This window comes from Pseudonaja textilis, chromosome 8 (genome assembly GCF_049901715.1).
Source record: "Pseudonaja textilis isolate UNSWEBS1 chromosome 8, rPseTex1.2, whole genome shotgun sequence".
NCBI lineage: Eukaryota > Metazoa > Chordata > Lepidosauria > Squamata > Elapidae > Pseudonaja > Pseudonaja textilis.
Genome location: NC_141997.1, coordinates 11,141,439 through 11,162,053, shown reverse-complemented (window position 1 = coordinate 11,162,053; position 20,615 = coordinate 11,141,439). Strand labels below are relative to the sequence as shown.

Here is a 20,615-nt window from a genome sequence, read left to right as displayed (position 1 = left end):
ACCCTCAAACCTAAGGCCCATTAGCAGGGCGCTAAGGTTTGAAGATTATGCAGATCATGCAGATCTCAAAGGAGGATATTGTTCATAATTTCCCTTACATTTAAACAAATTTTAGATAACTGGAATTTATGCCCATCATTTCAGATCCTAGTTTTGGGGGTAGTGGAAAATAATTTATGAACATTTGAGTATCCTTTTGTACACCTAACCACTAATACCATCTCTTCACTTAGTCTTTTGTAGTTTCTGATTGAATAGCCCAAGTTCCATTGGCTATCCTAATAGAGTATGCCCTCATGTCCCTTGTACCATCTACATTACCCTCCTTTGAGTCTTTTTTAACTTGTTAATATTATGTAATATTTTGTTTTATAATGCAGCCCAGAATAGTGCTAGTCCTTTTAGCAGCTGGCTCATATTGCTGGCTCATGGGCAACTTGTAATCAGTAACCTCACCCAAGTCCTTCTCAAAGTGCAGCTTTCAAAACCATGAATTCTCCATCCAGTAATTGTGTGCTAGATATTTTCCTTCTTTTTCCCTTGCATTTTCCTTAGTTAAGGGCTTGTTGTTCTTTTCAGCCTATTCTTTTAACCCTTTGTAATCTTTTTGTATCGTGCAAAGTATTGGCCAGAGTCAAATTTGATAAACAACTCATCCTGACAATTAGAACAATTAATTAGTGGAACAACTTACCTCCAGAAATTATGGATGTTCCAACACTAGATGCTTTTAAGAAGAGTGTCAATCTTGAAGCTGACCTGACCAAAGCCATCTTGGAAGCATCAGTGTTGCCACATTGGAGCTGAGGGATAAGGAGGGGGGATTTTAGATAGCTGGGATTTTGTAACCAAATCAAAATACTTTCTCTTGGGAACCAAGGACATTCTCACACCTGGTCAGAGGAAGGTCTCCACCTGATATCACCAGGCAACAAGACAGCATTGTGATTGGACCATCCAACATTGTTTTGAGAAGCTGACAACTTTTACTTTTAATTAGGTGAAAACCATGGGACTCTTCAGAGTCGATTTTCACCAGATCTGTACCTATATTATATATCCAATAAAGCTATTCTTTGAGGAATCTACCTGCTTCTGAGTTTTGCTTGCTATGGGTCTATTACTTGGAACCCTGACAAAGAGATTGGATAGCCATGTGTCTGAAATAATATAGGTTTCCTGCTTGAGTAGGGGGTTTGATTAGAAGACTTCCAGGGACCTTTCCAACTCTGCTGTTCTGTTATTTCCAAACAAAGTTTCCAACTAGTTCTGCTTTTCTAAATTCTGATCTTAACCATCAATTAATATTAACTTTATTTTTATATTAATTTTTATGTTTAACTTATTAGTCATTGAGTGATGGTGTACAAAATTAATAAATAAATAAATGTATTTAATATTTTATGTTGCATCTTTTTTCTGTTTTGTCTTAGAATTAATGTTTAATACTATTAGACATGAATAATAGTAGTTCTAATTGTTAATTATACAGGCTTATGTTGATTTCTGCTGGTTTATGACCATAAATAATCATTTTTATTTATTATGTAACCATATAATAATTAGCCTTTGCCTTTCTTTTTTATCTGAATAACAGTCTCTTTCTGTGTTATGCCATAAGCCGGAAGATCTGATTTCATGTAAGAACATAGAAAGTGCCTAGAGAAATATAAAACAAACAATAGTTTATACAATTCCTCTTCCATCAATAGAAATTGGCTGTATAGAAGCATAATCCAAAACTTGCTTACCCTTTAATAATATGTTTCTTTTCTGCACAATAGAATACTAACTTATCTGGCTAAAGTTGCTTGAGTTCATTATTACAGAAATATAGTTGCTTGTATACTTCGCAAACTTCAATAACACAGAAACATACTGCTTCATCTTCTCTTTTTTAGAATATAAAGACCTTTGACAAATAGATAATAGTCTGCTATTCTGGAATCCAATCCTTGATATTAGGAGTTTGTTTCCAATTATTTAAAATAATATTATTTTCCATGCCCAACAGAGCTAAACATTTGTATGAAATAATAAATTCCATGTTTTAGAAGTATACTTTTTATATCATGTGAAAAACTTAACTATAATGTCTAGCCCCCAAAATTATTAATATAGCAGATTGAAACCAAAATAAGATTGCAGCTGAACAAGACCAGATCGTATGAGTTAAAGAACTGTAAAATTTCTTACAAATAAACATGTCTGTCCTTTTATAAACATTTGTTAAAGGGCCTAGCACATATTTTAGTCCTTTGTCTATTTTTGCTTTATCCAGTACTCTGTTTCAGTTTCAAGAGGATTTACTAATGGATATTTGTGAGATTGAAAATTGCTTTCTCAGTTTAGTTCACTTTTATAGCACATATTTGTTGATAATATGACAGATATATCACACACACACGTAATAATATGGAAGAAGTAAATCACTGTATTATATGGTATCAGATACAGACAATAGTTAAGCATAGAATTGCAGCTGAAGGATATTTGAGAATAAATTATTTGCAAAATTTCTAATACTGTTCTGCATTCCCAATTATACCTTTTTGTCAAAATGAAAATAAATAGTTGAACTTTAATTTAAATGAATCATTTGCAACGCATTTAATGCAAACATGTGCTCATTTGATAATCAGTATTTGTGATTAACAGATAGTTAATATGAGAAAGAGCAACTCAGAAACAATTTTATTTAACCTTATTGATTTACAAACCGTTATCACTGTCCCCTGAAGAACAATTGTACAGTTAATCAAGGTTATAGACTAAAATTTTTCAAAATTAAACTGTTAAATGTCAATTTCTTAGTTGACAGGTAATTTGAAATCTCTGGTGGATCTCCAAATTCTATTCAATTGTTGTTTGAAAAAAGAATTAGTGTTATAATTCAGATAATGTGCATGCCCTCTCTCTCTTTTTCTCTCTCTGAATTAAACTTATATAGGCTTTAATTCTAAGTATTATTATCCCCCCCTCCCAGTATTACCAATTATAAGCAGTATTTATTTGCTTATAGATGTAGATTTGTTTCTATTTTCCTGTTCCTTTTTATGTGGATTTATACATATCATATAGCCTTTGGCATGTTTGTGCATGATAATCTTTTATTTTTTTACAATTACATTTCTGCCATATGATCATCCAGATGGCTGTTACTTATATGGTACTATACAATGATGTTACTTTAAAGGATTTAAGTATTGTGGAGAACTTGCAGACAAATAGAATGTTAAATAAGAAAAAATAGACAAACAATAAAAGTACTGAGTTCTTTGGTGAAAACAAATATAAATATGTAAGCTAAAACTACAAAATTCTTGTACCTAAATTTTAGAAATAAATATCATTTTAATCTATTAGAACTTAAAAAGTGCAGTTCATTTATTGAAAAAAAACATTTAAATATATTGATTGACCTTTATGGTTTTCCTTTGTATTAAGCATTCTTTTCCTTACTGTACAACTTCAAAGATTCTAAAATGTACTCATTTTATCATGGTGTGGTTCAGAAGTTTAAAACTCAATTTGACTGAGGGCCGCATCAGTTGTGTTTGGCCTTGGGGGGCAGAGGGGCATGGCCAGAGGTGTGTGGCCAGCTCAGTGTCACTAATTGAAGCTCCATTTTCAGCCACAACAACCTCCTTCAGCCTTCTGCCAGCGAATATGGCCTCCCCGAGCTCCATTTTCACTGGCAGAGGCACTGTGGGAAGATCCTTCACTGTTGCCATGGTGCGCCTGCAGACCAAATTTAAGCACCCCAGCCTGTGGGCCTTGAGTTTGACACCCCTGGTGTAGTTTAATTTTTAGTGCAATAAAGACAATAAATGGATTCTTCAAGTACTTTATTTTATCATCCTGATTGTAATCATTTTTAGTTAACTTTGAAAAGATACTGATATTTTTTAAACAGTAAGAGTATATTTTTATAATTAAAACTGTAGTCCCCAGCAAATTTAATAGGATATAAAATTGACTAAATTTAGTGACACTTGAGAAAATATGGATATGCAGTTGCAAATCAACTAAGATACATATTTATTTCATTGGAATTGGTATGAAAGAACTTCATAATGGGTCATGCTCAAAATTCTATATATTTTTAAAAAGATTAATCAATGTCTATGAGAGAGTTAATACTTTAGATACAGTGGACAAGTATGCTGTTTTTTTTAATTAAGTTTTGCAACATTCAATATATGTATACATGTATGAATATGGGTATATAATTTTATCAATAGTTTTCATTATGTCATATTAAATTTCGGTAATAAATGACAAACTTTCTTCAGTTAAAATACATCTTGGTAGTTTTATAAAAAGAGAGGCACACATCTCTTGATAGTATACAAAGTTACTTCATTATTTTTACATATATCCTAGGATCTCTTATCAGGGCTATTTAAGGAATTCAGGGGCAACACCAGGTTTCCAAGCTGTTGAATGTCTTGAATGTAAACTGAGATATTAAAACTCTGTATTAGAATGGAAGACCCTCAGGATCTTAATAAAAAATGTGCAAAACTATTAAAACTCTGTAAAAGTAAGTCAGGATTCCGGCAGTTACTTTAAAGAATGTATTGTATATAAAAGTCACCAAGCCATAAAATTCTACTTTAAAAAATAATCTGTTGGACCAATATACCCATTTGCTAATACAGGGCCATGTTAGCTCTATAGATCAGTTGCTCTGAAAAAACCCCCAGCATGACTTACTTATTAGCTGTATGGTTGAATAGGTAAACCAAGTAATTTAATAACCACATGACCTCAATATGCTGATCATTGGTGTCTACAGGGAAAGTCTACAGGAGATTCTGTACGTAAGTCATAATATGCTTATATAAAGTCTAGCCCTTGGTCCAATACAGGTAGTCCTCGAGTTATGACTACAATTGAGCCCCAAATCCATGTTACTGAGACATTTATTAAATGAATTTTATGACTTTTCTTGCTACTGTTGATAAGTGAATCACTGCAGTTAAGTTAGTAACTTGCTTCTTAAGTGAATCTGGATTCCCCACTGACTTTGCTTGTCAGAGGTCGTAAAAGGGGATCACATGACCCCAGAAAATGCAACAATCATAAATATGAACCAGTGGCCAAAGATCCAAATTTTAATCACATGTTGCAACCATTATAAATGTGCAAAACAGTTTAGAATAGAATTTTGAGTTTGATCCTTTATGAAGTTCTTCTGTACCAATTCAAATGAAATATAGGTAGTCCTCAACTTACAACAGTTCATTTAATGACTGTTCAAGGTTATAGTGACCCTGGAACAGTGACTAATCCTCGTTTTTCACACTTATGACTATTGCAGCATCCTCATGGTCATGTGATCAAAATTCAGATGTTTAGCAACTGATTCATATTTATGATGGTTGCACTGTCTGTCCCAGGGTCATGTGATCACCTTTTGTGATCTTCTGATAAGCAAAGTCGATGGGAAAACCAGATTCACATGTTAATAACTTAACAAATGCAATGATTCGCTTAACAACTGTGGCAAGAAAAGTCATAAACTTGGTCAAAACTCACTTAACAAATGTTAAAGCATCGATCCAGCCCAATACAATGGATATTAATAAAATGGCCGGATACAGGGAAATTTTAGATAATCAAGGGAAATTAAAAAGTAGACAGGAATTGAAAGAGCAGGGAATAAACATAGATTGGTGGCCTTACCTCCAACTCCAAACAAGATATAAAAAAGATAGCAAGGAATTTGGAATAGATATTGAACCATAAAAATTAGATAAACTTTTGATTGGTCCAGATGAGAAACTGTTATCAAAGATATATAAATACTTATTAGAATTTGATAGAGCAGAAGAAATTGTGAAGGGATCAATAATTGTGTGGGCCAAAAATATCGGACACAGTATAGATTTAGAAGAGTGGGAAAAAATTTGGAATATAAACCACAGGATAACGAAATTGGTGGCCTATAAAGAAAACCAACACAAAATGTTTTACCAATGGCATTTGGCGCCTACAGGATTGGCTAAGATTTATCCAAATTTAAAACTAAATTGCTGGAAATGTGACAAAAACAAGGTACCTTCTTTCTTACATGGTGGTTATGTCCCGAAGCGAAAAAATATTGGAAGATAAAACAAATGGGGTTACAGGAGCTAATTGGATGTCAAATAGATTTTATTCCAGAATTATATCTTTTATGGATAATAAAAAGGAATTACAATAGAAAGATAAAGAATTTGATGTTACACGTACTAATAGCAGCAAGGATTTCCTATGCACAGTATTGGAAGAAAGATTGCACACCATCTGAAGGTTTAGGAATTAAACAAAAAATTGAGTGGGCAGAAATGGATAAATTGACCATGGAAATAAAAGGAAAAGTAGATTCAAAATGTTATGCAATATGGGAGAAATGTTGTTGTGAGTTTTGCCTCATTTTACAACATTTCTCATCATAGTTGTTAAATGAATCATTGCAGTTCTTCAGTTAGAAACACAGCTGTTAAGTGAGTATGGCTTCCTCATTGAACTTTGCTTGTCAGAAGATTGCAAAAGGTGATCCCATGACCCTGGGACTCTGCAGCTGTCATAAATACATGCCAGTTGCCAAGCATCCAATTTTTTATCACATAACCATAGTTATGCTGCAATAGTTATAAATGCGAAAAATGGTCATGAATCGTTTTTTCTCCATTGCTGTTGTAACTCTGAACAATCACTAAATGAATGGTTGTAAGTTGAGAACTTCCTGTATCCATGTTTACTCAACTTACCAAATTTATTTTTTATTGTACTAAGTATGCTGAGGACAATAGTTTTAATTATAAAAATACATTCTTACTGTTTAAATCGTGTTGATATCCTTTTCAAAGTCAATTAGAAACTTGTGTTTGGAGCTTACCTAGATTTAAAAATGTCTATCTTCTTTTCCCTTAGTCACATGATTCAGACTGCTCCTTTTGATGATCCCCGAATAGACAGTTGCCAAATTATACCTCCAGCACCTCGGAAAATAGAAATGAAAAGAGACCCAATTTTGGGATTTGGTTTTGTGGCTGGCAGTGAAAAACCTGTTGTTGTGCGCTCAGTAACACCAGGTATGATTTCTGCATTTGGCTAACATTAATCTAGTTTTTATGTTGGTTCCTACTTATCACCGCTCTTCTGCTGATAGGTTTCCATTAGTTAGTGTGTCACAGCCTTGTATTCTCTAGATGTGTTGGGACTAGAATTGCCAAAATCCTCCAAAGCCTATGACAACAGTGCCCGGAAACTCTATCCAAATACATGTAGAAGACATTTCATTAGAGAGGGTTGACATTCATTATTCTATACTATTTTACTACACAAAAGAGGCAACACTGTAAGACAGCCTCTGGAGTCAAAATTCTTTGGTTTGTATCATACCTGTAGCTTAGTAAGCTATAGTACTAACAGTGAAGAAGAATGCAAGCAAGCAAATGACTTCTTCCAGAATCTTTCCACAAGGGCCTGGAGTTTGCTGGACTCCAACTAGTTTTTTCTTGCTTTGCTATATTATTGAGGACCACTTATCCAGATATTGCAATGAATGATTCTAAAGATTGAAGAGCAAACCACAACTAAAGCCACATCCAACGTTGGTTCAATTTGATTTTTAATTTGATATTGCAGAAAATGCATTGCACATTCATGTCTCAGTATGGGAAAATATCCCAAGCATTTTCAGCATCAAGCATCTGCATAACAAATACATTATACAATAAAATATAATCTGTGCTTGTATTTCCAGGTGGTCCTTCTGAAGGAAAACTTATACCAGGAGACCAAATCATTATGATTAATGATGAGCCAGTAAACACTGCCCCAAGGGAGAGAGTCATTGACCTTGTCAGGTAGTGATTGCCTTTTTCTTATTTTATTTTAAGTCATTGCCTTTGTTACCTGAATCCAATATAAAATTGGAAGACCGATTATTACATTGTGGTGTTTTATTTAGGGCTGGTTGAAAAGAAATGTGCTTGGGAGCATTTTTAGGCAAGCTAAAATACCAAAAACGTTTTTGTAACAACAGTGAATGGAAGCAAAAATATTGTTATCCATACTTTAAATATGTATTTCTTCTTTTCCCTATAACCACTGTAGCAGATAGAAATGTTATACAGGTTAGTAGATGATGGATGATTCTGGCAGGTGTCAGCTTCAACAAATTACTAGTGAGAAATCTGACAGGTGAAACTGAGAGCTGGTTATATGGGCTCCTGTATCAGGGTTATCTTTGAAAAGACTAAGGAATAAGAATAAAGGCATCATAGTGATTAAGAGTAAATAGAATGAGTGTATATCCTTGTAGACTGGCTATAAGGAAATGGAAATAAAATGTGTTTTGTTGATAATGGGATTCTTTATTGTATTATGACTTTTTCACTTTTATCTGCGTCTGTAATAACTACAAACATGCAATTTATTAAATAAAAATAAAATGTTCTCAGGAATCAGAATTCTTCCCTATACCAGGTTTTTCTTTTGCTACAGTAAAATACAGTATACATTAGTTTATATCTTGATCTTTGATATAGTGAATCAGGATATCATTGCAGCTTGCTCAAGAAACTCCATTTGCTTAGACTCAATTAGATTAGTTGCTTAGATTAATTCTTGTATTTCTCTAGTACCAATTTAGCCAAGCAATTGTAAGTGGATCTTCTAAGTTACGTCAAATTCTCAGAACATTCAGTATTAATCTAAAGTTTGTATTTCTTAATAATTAAAACAAATCCAATACTTACAGCATGATAAAGCATGATAAAAATAATTTACTCTGCCATTATGGCAAATTAACCCTGTTTGACTGACTGACTGTTTTTGTCACTCTGTCTGGTCTTTATATACTCACACTTAGAAATCGTGTATTTATCATGCATAAAATCCATCCTTTCTGTTTCTGTTGCAATTTTGAAATTTCAGGATTTAGGTTTGCTGTACAAAATCATTAAAGTAAGAATGAAAGAGAAATATGTTCCTTCTTTTCTAATTCTTTATGCCATACCTATCCATTGCATAAATAATTTATAGTAACTTTTAAAATAATAACTGAAATAAATATAAACATTATTATATTTAAGGGGAGTCGATCATAGCAGTTTTACAACCTCATAATCCAAAGGTGCTTTTTCAAGAGGCAACTGGACTTTCCTGTTTTTCTTTGAAGATGTTTCGCTTCTCATCCAAGAAGCTTCTTCAGCTCTAACTGGATGGTGGTGAACAGAAGAATTTATACTCCTTGCAATCAGCTGGTCATTTGCATTCTTTTAGCAAATCATTAAGGCCACTTGGAGGTTTTTCTGTGTCCTCAGGGTCACCAGAGTACGCAAATGGGTGTGGAGACTTCTTGGAACTGTTGAAAGGACTATAGACTCCAGTTAAGACTGGAGATAGATGTCGTTTTCCTCTCCCTCTGTTGAGAGAAGGCTGTTCAATTTTGACATAGATGGCCTCTTTGACCCCTCTTTCAAACCAGCGGTCCTCTCTGTTCAAAATGTGGACTTTGCTGTCTTCAAAAGAGTGGCCTTTGTCTTTTAAATGCAGATGGACTGCTGAGTCTACTCCTGATGGATTTGTTCTTCTATGTTGTGCCATGCATTTATGAAGTAATTGTTTTGTTGCCCCAATGTACAGATCTACACATGGCTCACTGCATTGTACTGCATATACCACGTTGCTCATTTTGTCTGGGTGTGTTTTATCCTTCGGGTGGATAAACTTCTGCCTTAGTGTATTCTTGAATTTAAGGTGTGCATGTTTGTTGTGTTGGCTAAAGATCCTCCTGAAGCTTCTTGGATGAGAAGTGAAATGTTTTCAAAGAAAAACAAAAAAGTCCACTTACCTCTTGAAAAAGCACCTTTGGGACAACCATGACCTAAATGACTGAGAATCTCCATAAACATATAGCTTGGTAACATTTCTCATGTTTTGCAACTCATAATTATAATTGTAATCTTTGTTTTCATTTCTATTTTTTCTCCTATACCCGTGATGACGAACCTATGCCACACATGTTGGAAATGGCACGCAGAGCCATCTCTCCGGGCATGTCAGCCATCACCTGTTGCTTTTCAGGTTCCGGCATGCACATGCGTGCCAAACAGCTGGTCTGCATGTGCACAGGAGCGCTGGAAACAGAAGAGCAGCTCCATGCGTGCCAGCCAGCTGGTCTTTGCGCGTACATCAGCTGGTCTTTGTGTTCACGGGAGCACCATAAACAGGAAAAGCAGATTCCCAAAGTGCATGCATGCACCGGCCAGCTGGTCTTCATGTGCGCTTGCGTGTTAGAAACCAGAAGTCCAGGTAGCCAGCATGCGCTCCGCAAAGCTAAGCTTCCGGTTTCCAGTACTCCCACACACACACATCAAGGAGCTGCTCTTCTGGTTTACGGCACACACACACACATACGCTCCCGTTTCGCCATTCAGTGCTGAAAAGGTTAGCTACCACTGTCCTATACTGACTATAAAACATAATTCAGAGTGAGTTTTAAAATCCAACCTACATATTTGCAGATACATAGTATAATCTGTGCTTTCCAAGTTAAAATGTGGATGTAACATTCCACTGTGTTCAGAGAAAATGCCTGCAACATTGTGAGGCCAGAGGCAGATGGGTTTTTGCCTTAACTACTTCCTTTTATCCTCCCTTCTCCCCCTGGGAAAAAGTTTGAGATAGAAAAGGTAGGGCAAAGAAATGCTAAGTCAGTGGTTCATACTTCGCTCTGTAACTGGTGCAGATTCAAGCTTAAATACGTGAATCTGTAATCAACATATTCATTTTTAATTCAGAACATGATATAAACTCTGGTAAAACAAACAAAAATGAGATGGTGATCAATGTGTAATTATTTTTGTCTGTGTTTTTAATATTCCACGTCTTCTATGGTCCCAACATTTCATGCACTATAGACCTCCCTTCCATACAAGACACATATTTCAAGTTTTACACAAAACAGAATTTAAAATAAAGCTGGCTAAATATAAATAGTAAGTGACCAGTGAACAATTTATCAGTTTATGCTACTCCAATGATTTTGTGACTAACATTATTTTCAAACAATCAAAACCATAAATGGACATCATCAAATGGAGTATATATGAAATCAAATTGACTATATAATTGCTAAACAGAGCTGGAGGACCTCACTTGGACATAGCCAGGTGCTGACTAATTGCTTATGTGAAACCTTCAAATTAAGCTAAAGAATTAAGTCAATAAGGACATGATCTTGAACATATACTGTAGTGGAATGTGTGTCTGGCTTTGAGCAACAAGGGGAAGAGATGCTGCTTAGAAAGCAATCAGATAAGAGAAGCAGGTGAAAGAAACTTAGGAAGGACCCATCGTAATGGGGTGTGAGAAAGTAGTTAAAAGTGCTGCTGAGAAGATTGTACTATTAGACTTGTAAGATTCTGTTAATATAGTCTTACAATAAAGTAGAATTTGTTCATCTTGTCATGTTTCCTGTCTAGTTCATCTGGCAAGATGACATACAATATGTCCCATTTTCAAGGCATCTCTATGAAGAGAACTAGAGGAATTATGGAATGAACTTAAAGAAGTTATTAAGGATGAATATGAAAAAAGAATGCCAAAAATGAAGGAAGAGAAGACAGCAAACTGGATGACAGAAAGCCAAAAAGTGTGGTGGAATCTAACGCTGAATTATGGGAAGGAGGAGTAAGAGAAACATTACCCTTGAACCATTGCTATGCAGGAAGCAGGACAGAAAGGATTCCCCCTATTTTTTAATAATAATTTTATTAAACTTATCTAAGTATAAAATACAAATGAAAATGTCCCAAAGGTGCTTTTTTATTTTTCTCAAAAGGGAGCTGGACTTTCTGGTTTTTCTTTGAAGATGTTTCGCTTCACATCCAAGAAGCAGAGCTGAAGAAGCTTCTTGGATGAAACGTCTTCAAAGAAAAACCAGAATTCCAGCTGCTTCTTGAAAAAAAAGAGCACCTTTAGGACAGCCATGACCTGGATGACTGAGAATCTCCATATACAAATGAAAATGTTCTTTTTTCCCCCTGGAATCCTCCCTAATTCTTCACAGCATTTATCAAATAGTTATGCAGAGTGTGCTTTAGACTTTCCTTTTAAAGGAAAAAAGTATTGCATGCTAGGAACTTCCTTCTCTCTACATGCAAGATTTCCATAGGCAGAAAAGTTTTTGATTCTGAAAATTTTAACTTTGTGATCCTCCAACTTGAGAGTAATTCTGCGAAAAGAAAAAAAAAATGGTTATATAAATATTTGTAAAATAGACTTTAAAAAATATTTTTCACAGCAAAAGAAAAAGAAAACCCCAAGGCTAATTTTAACTTTATTATTAAAATACAGAAAAAGTGTGGATAACATGCCAGGCAAACAGATGAGGTCTATTTAAAGAGTTGGCTCTATTGCTTGGGAGCAACAGCTGCTGATCATTTTAGTGCTACACATTTGTGTATCTCAGAATTAATCATACTGTCTTTTGGAATTGCTGCCTGTGCAACATGAGCTTTGTGATCCCTACACACCAGAGTAGTATTATTTCAAGCCATGTTTCTGTCAATTATGCACAAAAGTAGAGCTTGAACTGCAAAGAGTTTATGTAACCAAGAATCAGAGTGAAATGATTTCTCCATAATTAATTATTCCATTTAAAGTACCATAGTTAAAATCATTGGTGGGATTCAATTTTTTTTATTACCGGTTCTGTGGACGTGGCTTGGTGGGCATGGCAGGGGAAGGATACTATAAAATCTCCATTCAGAGGTGGTTTTTGCCGGTTCTCCGAACTACTCAAAATTTCCACTACCAGTTCTCCAGAACTGATCAAAACCTGCTGAATACCACTTCCGGTTAAGACATTTTTAACCTAAGCCAATTAAATTACAAATGTACTTTCTGTCAAAATGGGTCAGTTTTGGAAAAGTTGTAATTTGCATACACAGATTTCAGCCTTAAAAACACTGTAGACCAGGGGTGTCAAACTCGCATTGTCACAGCATTGTCATGTGATGTATCACAACTTTTCCCCTTCGCTAAACCGGGCGTGGGCATGGCCAGTGTGTGATGCATCCAGCTCGCAGGCCACGAGTTTGACAACCCTGCTGTAGACACTTTTAGTGAAGCACTAAGCATCTACTTACTACTTTATGATACTTTTCTACTGAGATTCAAATCATTTTTCTGTCGAAATTCTAAGGCTTGTACGTTGGTTTCTTTCTTTCTTTCTTTCTTTCTTTCTTTCTTCCTTCCTTCCTTCCTTCCTTCCTTCCTTCCTTCCTTCCTTCCTTCCTTCCTTCCTTCCTTCCTTCCTTCCTTCCTTCCTTCTCTCTCTCAATATAGCTATAGCTATATCATGTATAGAAAGACCTATTTGGAATTTAACACAATGAACACATACTTTCGGTTATCTATCATTTTTATTTAAAAGGTTTATGTTTTAAGAACTAGAGAGGCTTCTTGTGAAATTTCCTATTGTTAAATAATCAAGAGTTTGATTGTAAAAAAAAACATACAATAGAAATATGTCAAAAAGAAGCCAGAGGCACTGCAAGGACAAACTGGTTGGGGAGATCAGCATGTTCAGTAATTGTGGTTCTTTACTTTCAGTTCTCAGTGAAAGGTAGATACCTACACAAAGTTCATAAAGGTTCAGATTTGTTTGCAGAATGTAATTCTGAAAAAATGTAGGTCTTCCATGTTTCTTTATGTTTCATTTCTACATGGAAAAACTGACCCATGCACACAAATCTATTTCAGATGGTACTTTGTCAAGTATTTGTCATGGCCTGATGTTGTTTCTCCTGGAAGAAAGTACATTTTAGATCTGCAGGGCTATTGATTATCCAACATGTTGAAGATGTTTAGTAACCTATTTGGGGCAGGCATCAATTCATTCCATTAGTAGCAAATAGGGAAGGGGGAATTATATTTACCTGATTAGTTATTGCTAATGCAGGAAGGATGGATGCAGAAAAAGTGGAGGAGCTGTAAGTCTAATTCTCTTTTACTAAGAAAACCAAAATTTGGGTTAAAACAGGAAATATGCAAATGTCTGCTTCTACTTTCTAAAATTAACTCTCAACTTCTAAGTTCTGATGCTGGAAGATTTCTGGGCTTAGGAGCAATTTCACAGGTTAGGTATAGGGTGGGCACAATATCCATTATAACATTCTTCTCTGGCTGTTCTCCAATTTAATTTCATGTTGCATGCCTGATAGCTTCCTTCCACTCTTCCTTACACTTTCTGTTGTTGCTTGCTTCAGTTTCTCTCATACATTCTCGTTCATCTCTTCCTTTTTCAATCTAATTGTCTTATTGATAATCCTATGAAGTGCAGTTGCTCATTGGCTTAATAATTCTGAGACAGTTTTTGCTCCAATGCTTTGTGTGTGGTGTGGCAGGCTGAGCTCCTGTCACTTGCCTCAGCTGTTTGGAAGCATGTTATATGCAAGTAGTAAAATAGGTACCACTTCAGTGGGAAGACAAACCAGCACTTCATGCAGACAGTAAGAACCCTGCCAGTGCTGGATCTTCCCAGATGCAGTGCATGTTTGTGAGGTGACTTTGGTAGAGGGAGAAGGCCCCAAATGACTTTGCAGGATGCCATTTGTCTTTCTTTCTAGTGCAGATCTAGCTCGCTCTGAATTAAAGTTCGCAAAAGTCTTTCAGATATGCCTACTATATTAGAATCTTTATTATAGACAAACATGAACTCTCACACAAGTAGTTGATCAGCTACTCCAATTCAAAGTAATCTGTCTGTCTTCAGGGTTTAAACTCTAGCCTTTTTCCCCCCAGCAAATAATAAATATTAGAATAGTTCTACGTTTGAATGGGCGCCATGTCACATTTTATTTTGCAGTGGTGGTGCTGGTGATGATGAGGCAGAGGTGGGGAACTAAGGGCCCTTTATGACTTGTGGAGCCATGCTGGCTCAGAAATTTTGGGAGCTGAAGTCCACAGTCATAAAAGTTTTCCACCTGTAAAGGTTGGTTTTAGCTGCAACTGACAAGCTTAGGTAGACAAATCATAAGTCTGTTATCTTTGTTATGTACCAAGTTCCCACAAAAAGCTATTTACTTTTTATTGTTAATTCCAAAATATTAGTGTTAAAATCAATATCCCCAAATTAACTGAACCTTTAATCCATTTGTAGTTCTCTTAAATCAAAATCTTATTTAGCTTTTGCTGTTTATTCTTTTTTTAAAAAAAATTTTTTTATTGATTTTACAATTAAAGCAAACCAACAACACATACATAAATGAAAGAGAGAAAAAGAAGAAAGGGAGAAGAAAATAGAAAGAAAAAAAATAGAAAACAATTAAAAACATTCTCATCTTCAACAGTTTGTAAGACCTCTTTTTTATCCTTATTTTATGCCATATACACACACCTAATCCTTACATATATCTGTGTATCACTACTATGGATTTATCCTATCCTCTTTTGCCTTTTAGTGTGAAGTCTATCTTTGGTCTATCCATTTGTACCAGCAGTTCCAGCTGTTGTAGTATATTGAAGTGTCTTTATTTTTTAATGCCAAAGTTAATTTGTCCATTTCTGCACAACTTGAAATTTTTTGAATGATCATCTCCTCTGATGGAACATGAGGCTGCTTCCAACATTGTGCAAAAGCCAATCTGGCCGCTGTCAAAATGTGTATTTTTATATATTTCACTTTTTTTTATATTTGTTTATCAAAGATCCCTAACAGAAAGGACTTTGGTTTGAATTTGATCTGTTCTCTTGTCATTTCTTCCAGCCAATTTCTAATTTTCTGCCAATATTTTTGAGCTTCTGTACAGGACCACCACATATGGGAAAAAAAGTCCCCCCCCCTTTTTTTTTTTTGCATTTCTAGCAATTTGGACACTTATTGGGGTGCATCTTTGCTAATCTCGAAGGAGGAAGGTGCCATCTATAAAACATTTTATAGGCATTTTCTTTGTATGCTACCGATTTTGTAATTTTATTATTTCTACCCCAGACCTTTCCCCATTCTGTTATGGTGATGCTACGTCCTATATTCCTACTCCAGGCTATCATGTTCCCTTTTACAATTTCTTCTTCTAATTCTACTTCTAATAAATAATTATAAAATTTTGTTATATTTTTTTTGCCTGATCCTAATAAAATTTTATCTAATTGCTGGAGTTTATTGTTAATTCCAAATTCTTTCTTGTCCTGTTTATATCTACTTTGAATTTGAAGATATGCCCACTGATCAATTTTTAGTCCCCACTCTTGAAGTTCTTGCTGCGATTTCAAATTTCCTTGTGTATCCAATAGGTCCTTATATTTAATCATTTTAGTGATATCCAGATTATTTGGGTGAATCATCGCCTCCATTGTTGAAATCCAAATTGGTATTTTTAAATAGTGTTTTTTCCATATTTTCTTCCAATTAGTTAATAATGAGTCTCTGATTAGGTGTCTGTGAAAATATTTCTGGCTAGTTTTCCCTACATCCCATAAAAAAGCATGCCACCCCCTCTGCAAGTCATGGCCTTCTAAGAATAATATTCTCTTATTGGTTAAATTCACCCATTCCTTCAACCATACTAAAGAGGCTGCACTATAATACAACTCCCAATTTGGAAGTGCCAGCCCTCCCCTGCTCTTCATATCCTGCATTGCCTTTAAATTTATTCTAGCTTTTTTCCCTTGCCAGATAAATTTTACAGTTATTTTATTAAGTTCTTCAAAAAAAAATTGTGTACTTTGATTGGGATCATCTGAAATATATATAGAAATTTTGGAAGAATATTCATTTTAATAGCAGCAATCCTGCCTAATAATGAAAGTTGCAGCTTGCCCCATGTTTCTAAATCCTTCTTTACCCGTTGCATCAATTTATCATAATTATTTTCCTTAAGTATCTTACAATGTGCTGTCAACCATACTCCTAAGTATTTAACTTTCTTTATCACTTATATTCCCATAACTTCTTCTAGTTCTATTTTCTGTTTTTCTGTTAAATTTTTAGTCATTAATTTTGTTTTCTTCCTATTAATTTTAAGTCCTGCTACTGCTCCAAATTGTTCTAATTCATTTATCAATTTTTGTCCTCTTTCTATTGGTTCCTCAATGAAAAAAATCATATCCACAAACGCTTGCAACTTATATTCTTCTTTCTTAACCTTTAATCCTTTTATGTCTGGGTTCTGTCTAATTCGCATTAGTAATGCTTCTAATGATAATATGAAGAGCAGGGGTAAGAGTGGGCAGCCCTGTCTGACTCCTTTTTCTATTTTTATTGGGTGGGTATATTCCCCGTTTATTATAATATTAGCCTTTTGTGTATCATAAATGGTTGTTATAATATTTTCAGATTTGGTGCCTCAATTCATATTATAATTTTTTTGGATGAAAAATTGCCAATTTAAATTACCGAAGGCCTTCTCTGCATTTAAAAACATAAGTGCAATTTGTTTTTCGGGGTGGGCTTCGTAAAATTCTAAGACATCTAGTACTATTCTTAAATTGTTCCTGATTTGTCTGGTCGGGAGAAATCCATTTTGATCTTCATATATATGCTCATTTAACATTCTTTTTAGTCTATTTGCTATAATAGAAGTGAATATTTTGTAATCAGTATTTAACAGTGAAATCGGCCTATAATTATGTATATATCGGGGATCCGAATCCTCCATGAGTCTGGCATCCTGGCTGCCAATAAGATGTCATTAAAAACTTCCACCATAAGAGGTCCTATTGTTGTAATGACGAGGCAGTCGAGGTGTTTGATCATGATGAACTTTATTGGAGTCTAGTCTTACATTTATACACATTTTTAGTAATCCTCTAATATTGGTTAACTTTGGTTGTTGCTCAACTTTCGTTACTGTTTAGCATAGCAATTAACACAGCTAATTATCTCATAAGTCTAACATATGTTTACTTCCTCTCTCTAATCCTTCTTTGCATTAGTGATTTTGTTTGCCTGAGTTGTATTTGCTTTTGTCCTTATCTGAGGTTTGCCATCAAGATAATGACTTTCCTGCAATTACAACTCTACATAACCTCGTTTTTTATTTTAAATGGAGGATTCAAAGATTTATGAATGTATCTCAACTGTAGAGGAGTTAAAGAAGAGGAAGTAGAACGAAACAATGCAAACAAATTTGGATACATTGAATAAAACAACAGGTTACAATTAATACAATAATAATAATTATAGCATAAAAGAAAAACTGTCTGAGTCAAGACCAATCAGGGAGCCAATTGGTTAGCCACTCAAAAGGTGAGTACTGAGCATGGATATTATTTTGAATGTATGATTGTAAATTGGCAAGCTCATCCTCAATAGTTTTATTCAAAGAATGAAAAATTCTGAGGATGAACATTAGTAGCATATTTATCAAAAAAGAACCACATATTAGTTGATCAGAGGCATTAAAAATAGGAAAATTGACAGGATACATATCAGGAGCTATATTAAGTCCATACAAAGAAGAATTAAAGGTATCTGACCACCAATAGTAGTTAGAACAATAACTATAATTCCCTAGTTTTTTTAGTATGTGCTGAGCATCATCATAATCAGACCAATTATGAAGCCAAGTGTGTTTAGTGTGACAACAGAAACACAGCCCCCTTGTAAATTGACTAACTTTCAAGTAACACCAACGGACAGAATTCAATTGCGTAGGGGGTTTAGAAAATAGCCAGGAGTGTGAAATAGATTGTAGTTGTGAGACAATAAATGCAGAAGACACGATCAAGTTAGGGGTAAAAGAAATTTGACCAAATGACATTGGGGGCTCATAGTATAAAGTAATATTTGTGCCATGGGTCATAAACATGTATTGTGCATGACAAACCCACAAATTAGGGTTAAGACAAACCACAGAAGTGTCATTTTGAGCAGAAACACCATTAATCATAAACAAGAAAATACAAAGTAAAATTGTAACAGAATTAGCAGTAATAATAGCAAAAACAGCAGCAACAAGATTTTCAGGAGTCTGAGGTAATGAGGCCTGTTGCAGTTGTCGTTGAGCTTGATATGTAGTAGATTTAGTGATGGGTTGCGGGCGCTTCAACCTTGGAAGCCGGACTTCTGTGTTCAGATGAAGATTGAAATCCAGAATCAGGTTGTGAAGGCCCTGATGCCATGCCATGATACAGACAAATACAGCGCGCTGGAACCCACACTGCTTGTCTAGTAGAAGGATCTTCCACGGCAGCGTAACCACAACCCCAGGTGATCAGCAGTGTAGGGCCTTTCCAGGTTGGATCTGGAGCTTGGCGATACTTTACCAAAGGCCTTGCTAAAGATTCAGTAGTTTGAAAATGCAAATTAACAGGTGAGTCTGCAAGAGAATCTTAAAAAGTTAAATAATTCCAAGTATATAATGCTACAGCAATGAGATTTTGAATCTTTCGCAGATGGTAAGGGCCAGACTCAGTTTGTAATTGTTTTTGAAGCAATGCCTTAAAAGTACGATGAGCTCGCTCAACTATAGCTTGACCCTGAGAGTTGTAAGGAATTCCGTGCACTAAAGTAATATTCCATTTCTGACAAAAGGTTTGAAATTCCTTACTAATATAAGCTGGGCCATTATCAGTTTTCAACTGAGAAGGCCGACCCATTACAGCAAAAGAGGATAGGCAATGAGAAATAACATCTGAAGTACGTTCATGTTTTAAAACAGTAACCCAAAGGAAATGTGAATGAGTGTCAATAGACGTGTGAAGATAACAGTATGGCTTAAAAGTTGAAAATTGAGTTACATCCATTTGCCAAATTTGATTAGTTTGGGTTCCTCGTGGGTTGACACCCACTGGAAAGGGAACTGCCAGTTGCTGACAAGCTGGACAAGCACGGACAATATCCCCGGCTTGAGATAATGAAATTTTAAATTGCTTTGCAAGCGATTTGGCATTTTGATGAAAATAAGAATGGCTATCAACAGGATCAACAAACAGACGCAACATCCTTTAAGGATTCATCTGCCTTCTGATTTCCTTCAGTCAAGGCATTAGTAAAGAGAGTATGACTTTGAATGTGTTCTACATACAAAGAATACAAGCGAGTTTCCAAACTATTCTTTAAAGATAAAAACAAGGATAACAAATTCTTATTCAAAGAGAGAGCACAATAAGAAAAATGCAGAGAGTTTACGACCTTTAATAATCAAATCTTCTAATGCAGACTGATAAGGATAAATGTTTCTAGGTGTAGCTGACAAATTAATCCATTCATGAATGTTGACTGCTTGTGGAGAGGCATCAGAATAAAGACATCCTGTGGGTAAGGGTGCAGTAGGAAGAATAGCTAAACAAAGTCCTATTGTTAAGGATGTTATCCTGTTCACATATCAATGCTTAAACTTATTCAATATTTCTTGAAGGCATGTTCTTTGAAGATCAGTTATTACAACTAGATCTCCTGCTGCTTGTGCTCCCTTCAAAGACTGAAATAAAGGCAACATATCATCAGTTGTAATGTAGAAGAATGAGCGTGCCCAATTAATAATGCCAAGTAATTTTTGCCATTGTACTAAAGTATATGATTTCTGTAATTGTAATTGAGGAAGAATTGGAATGGAGCAATTATGCAACATTCTATGTCCTAAGTAGGTATAAGGTTCTACCTT

The 20,615-nt window shown here is 35.0% G+C and overlaps 1 protein-coding gene across 6 annotated transcripts in view; it reads left to right on the top strand.

Annotated features, from left to right (window-relative positions):
• The window catches only part of FRMPD4 (FERM and PDZ domain containing 4), a 197,481-nt gene that overhangs the window by 139,141 nt on the left and 37,725 nt on the right, over positions 1 to 20,615 (top strand). For 3 of the 6 annotated variants that reach the window (XM_087938333.1, XM_026714290.2, XM_087938332.1), the window contains 2 exons: positions 6,925 to 7,085; positions 7,760 to 7,862. The exons of 1 other annotated variant lie outside the window; for it this stretch is intronic. In XM_087938333.1, coding sequence (XP_087794459.1) covers positions 6,925 to 7,085; positions 7,760 to 7,862 — 264 coding nt within the window. Of the gene's footprint in view, positions 1 to 6,924; positions 7,086 to 7,759; positions 7,863 to 11,612; positions 11,695 to 20,615 lie in introns of those variants that run through there. 2 more of the 6 variants (XM_087938335.1, XM_087938336.1) reach the window with 2 other exon arrangements.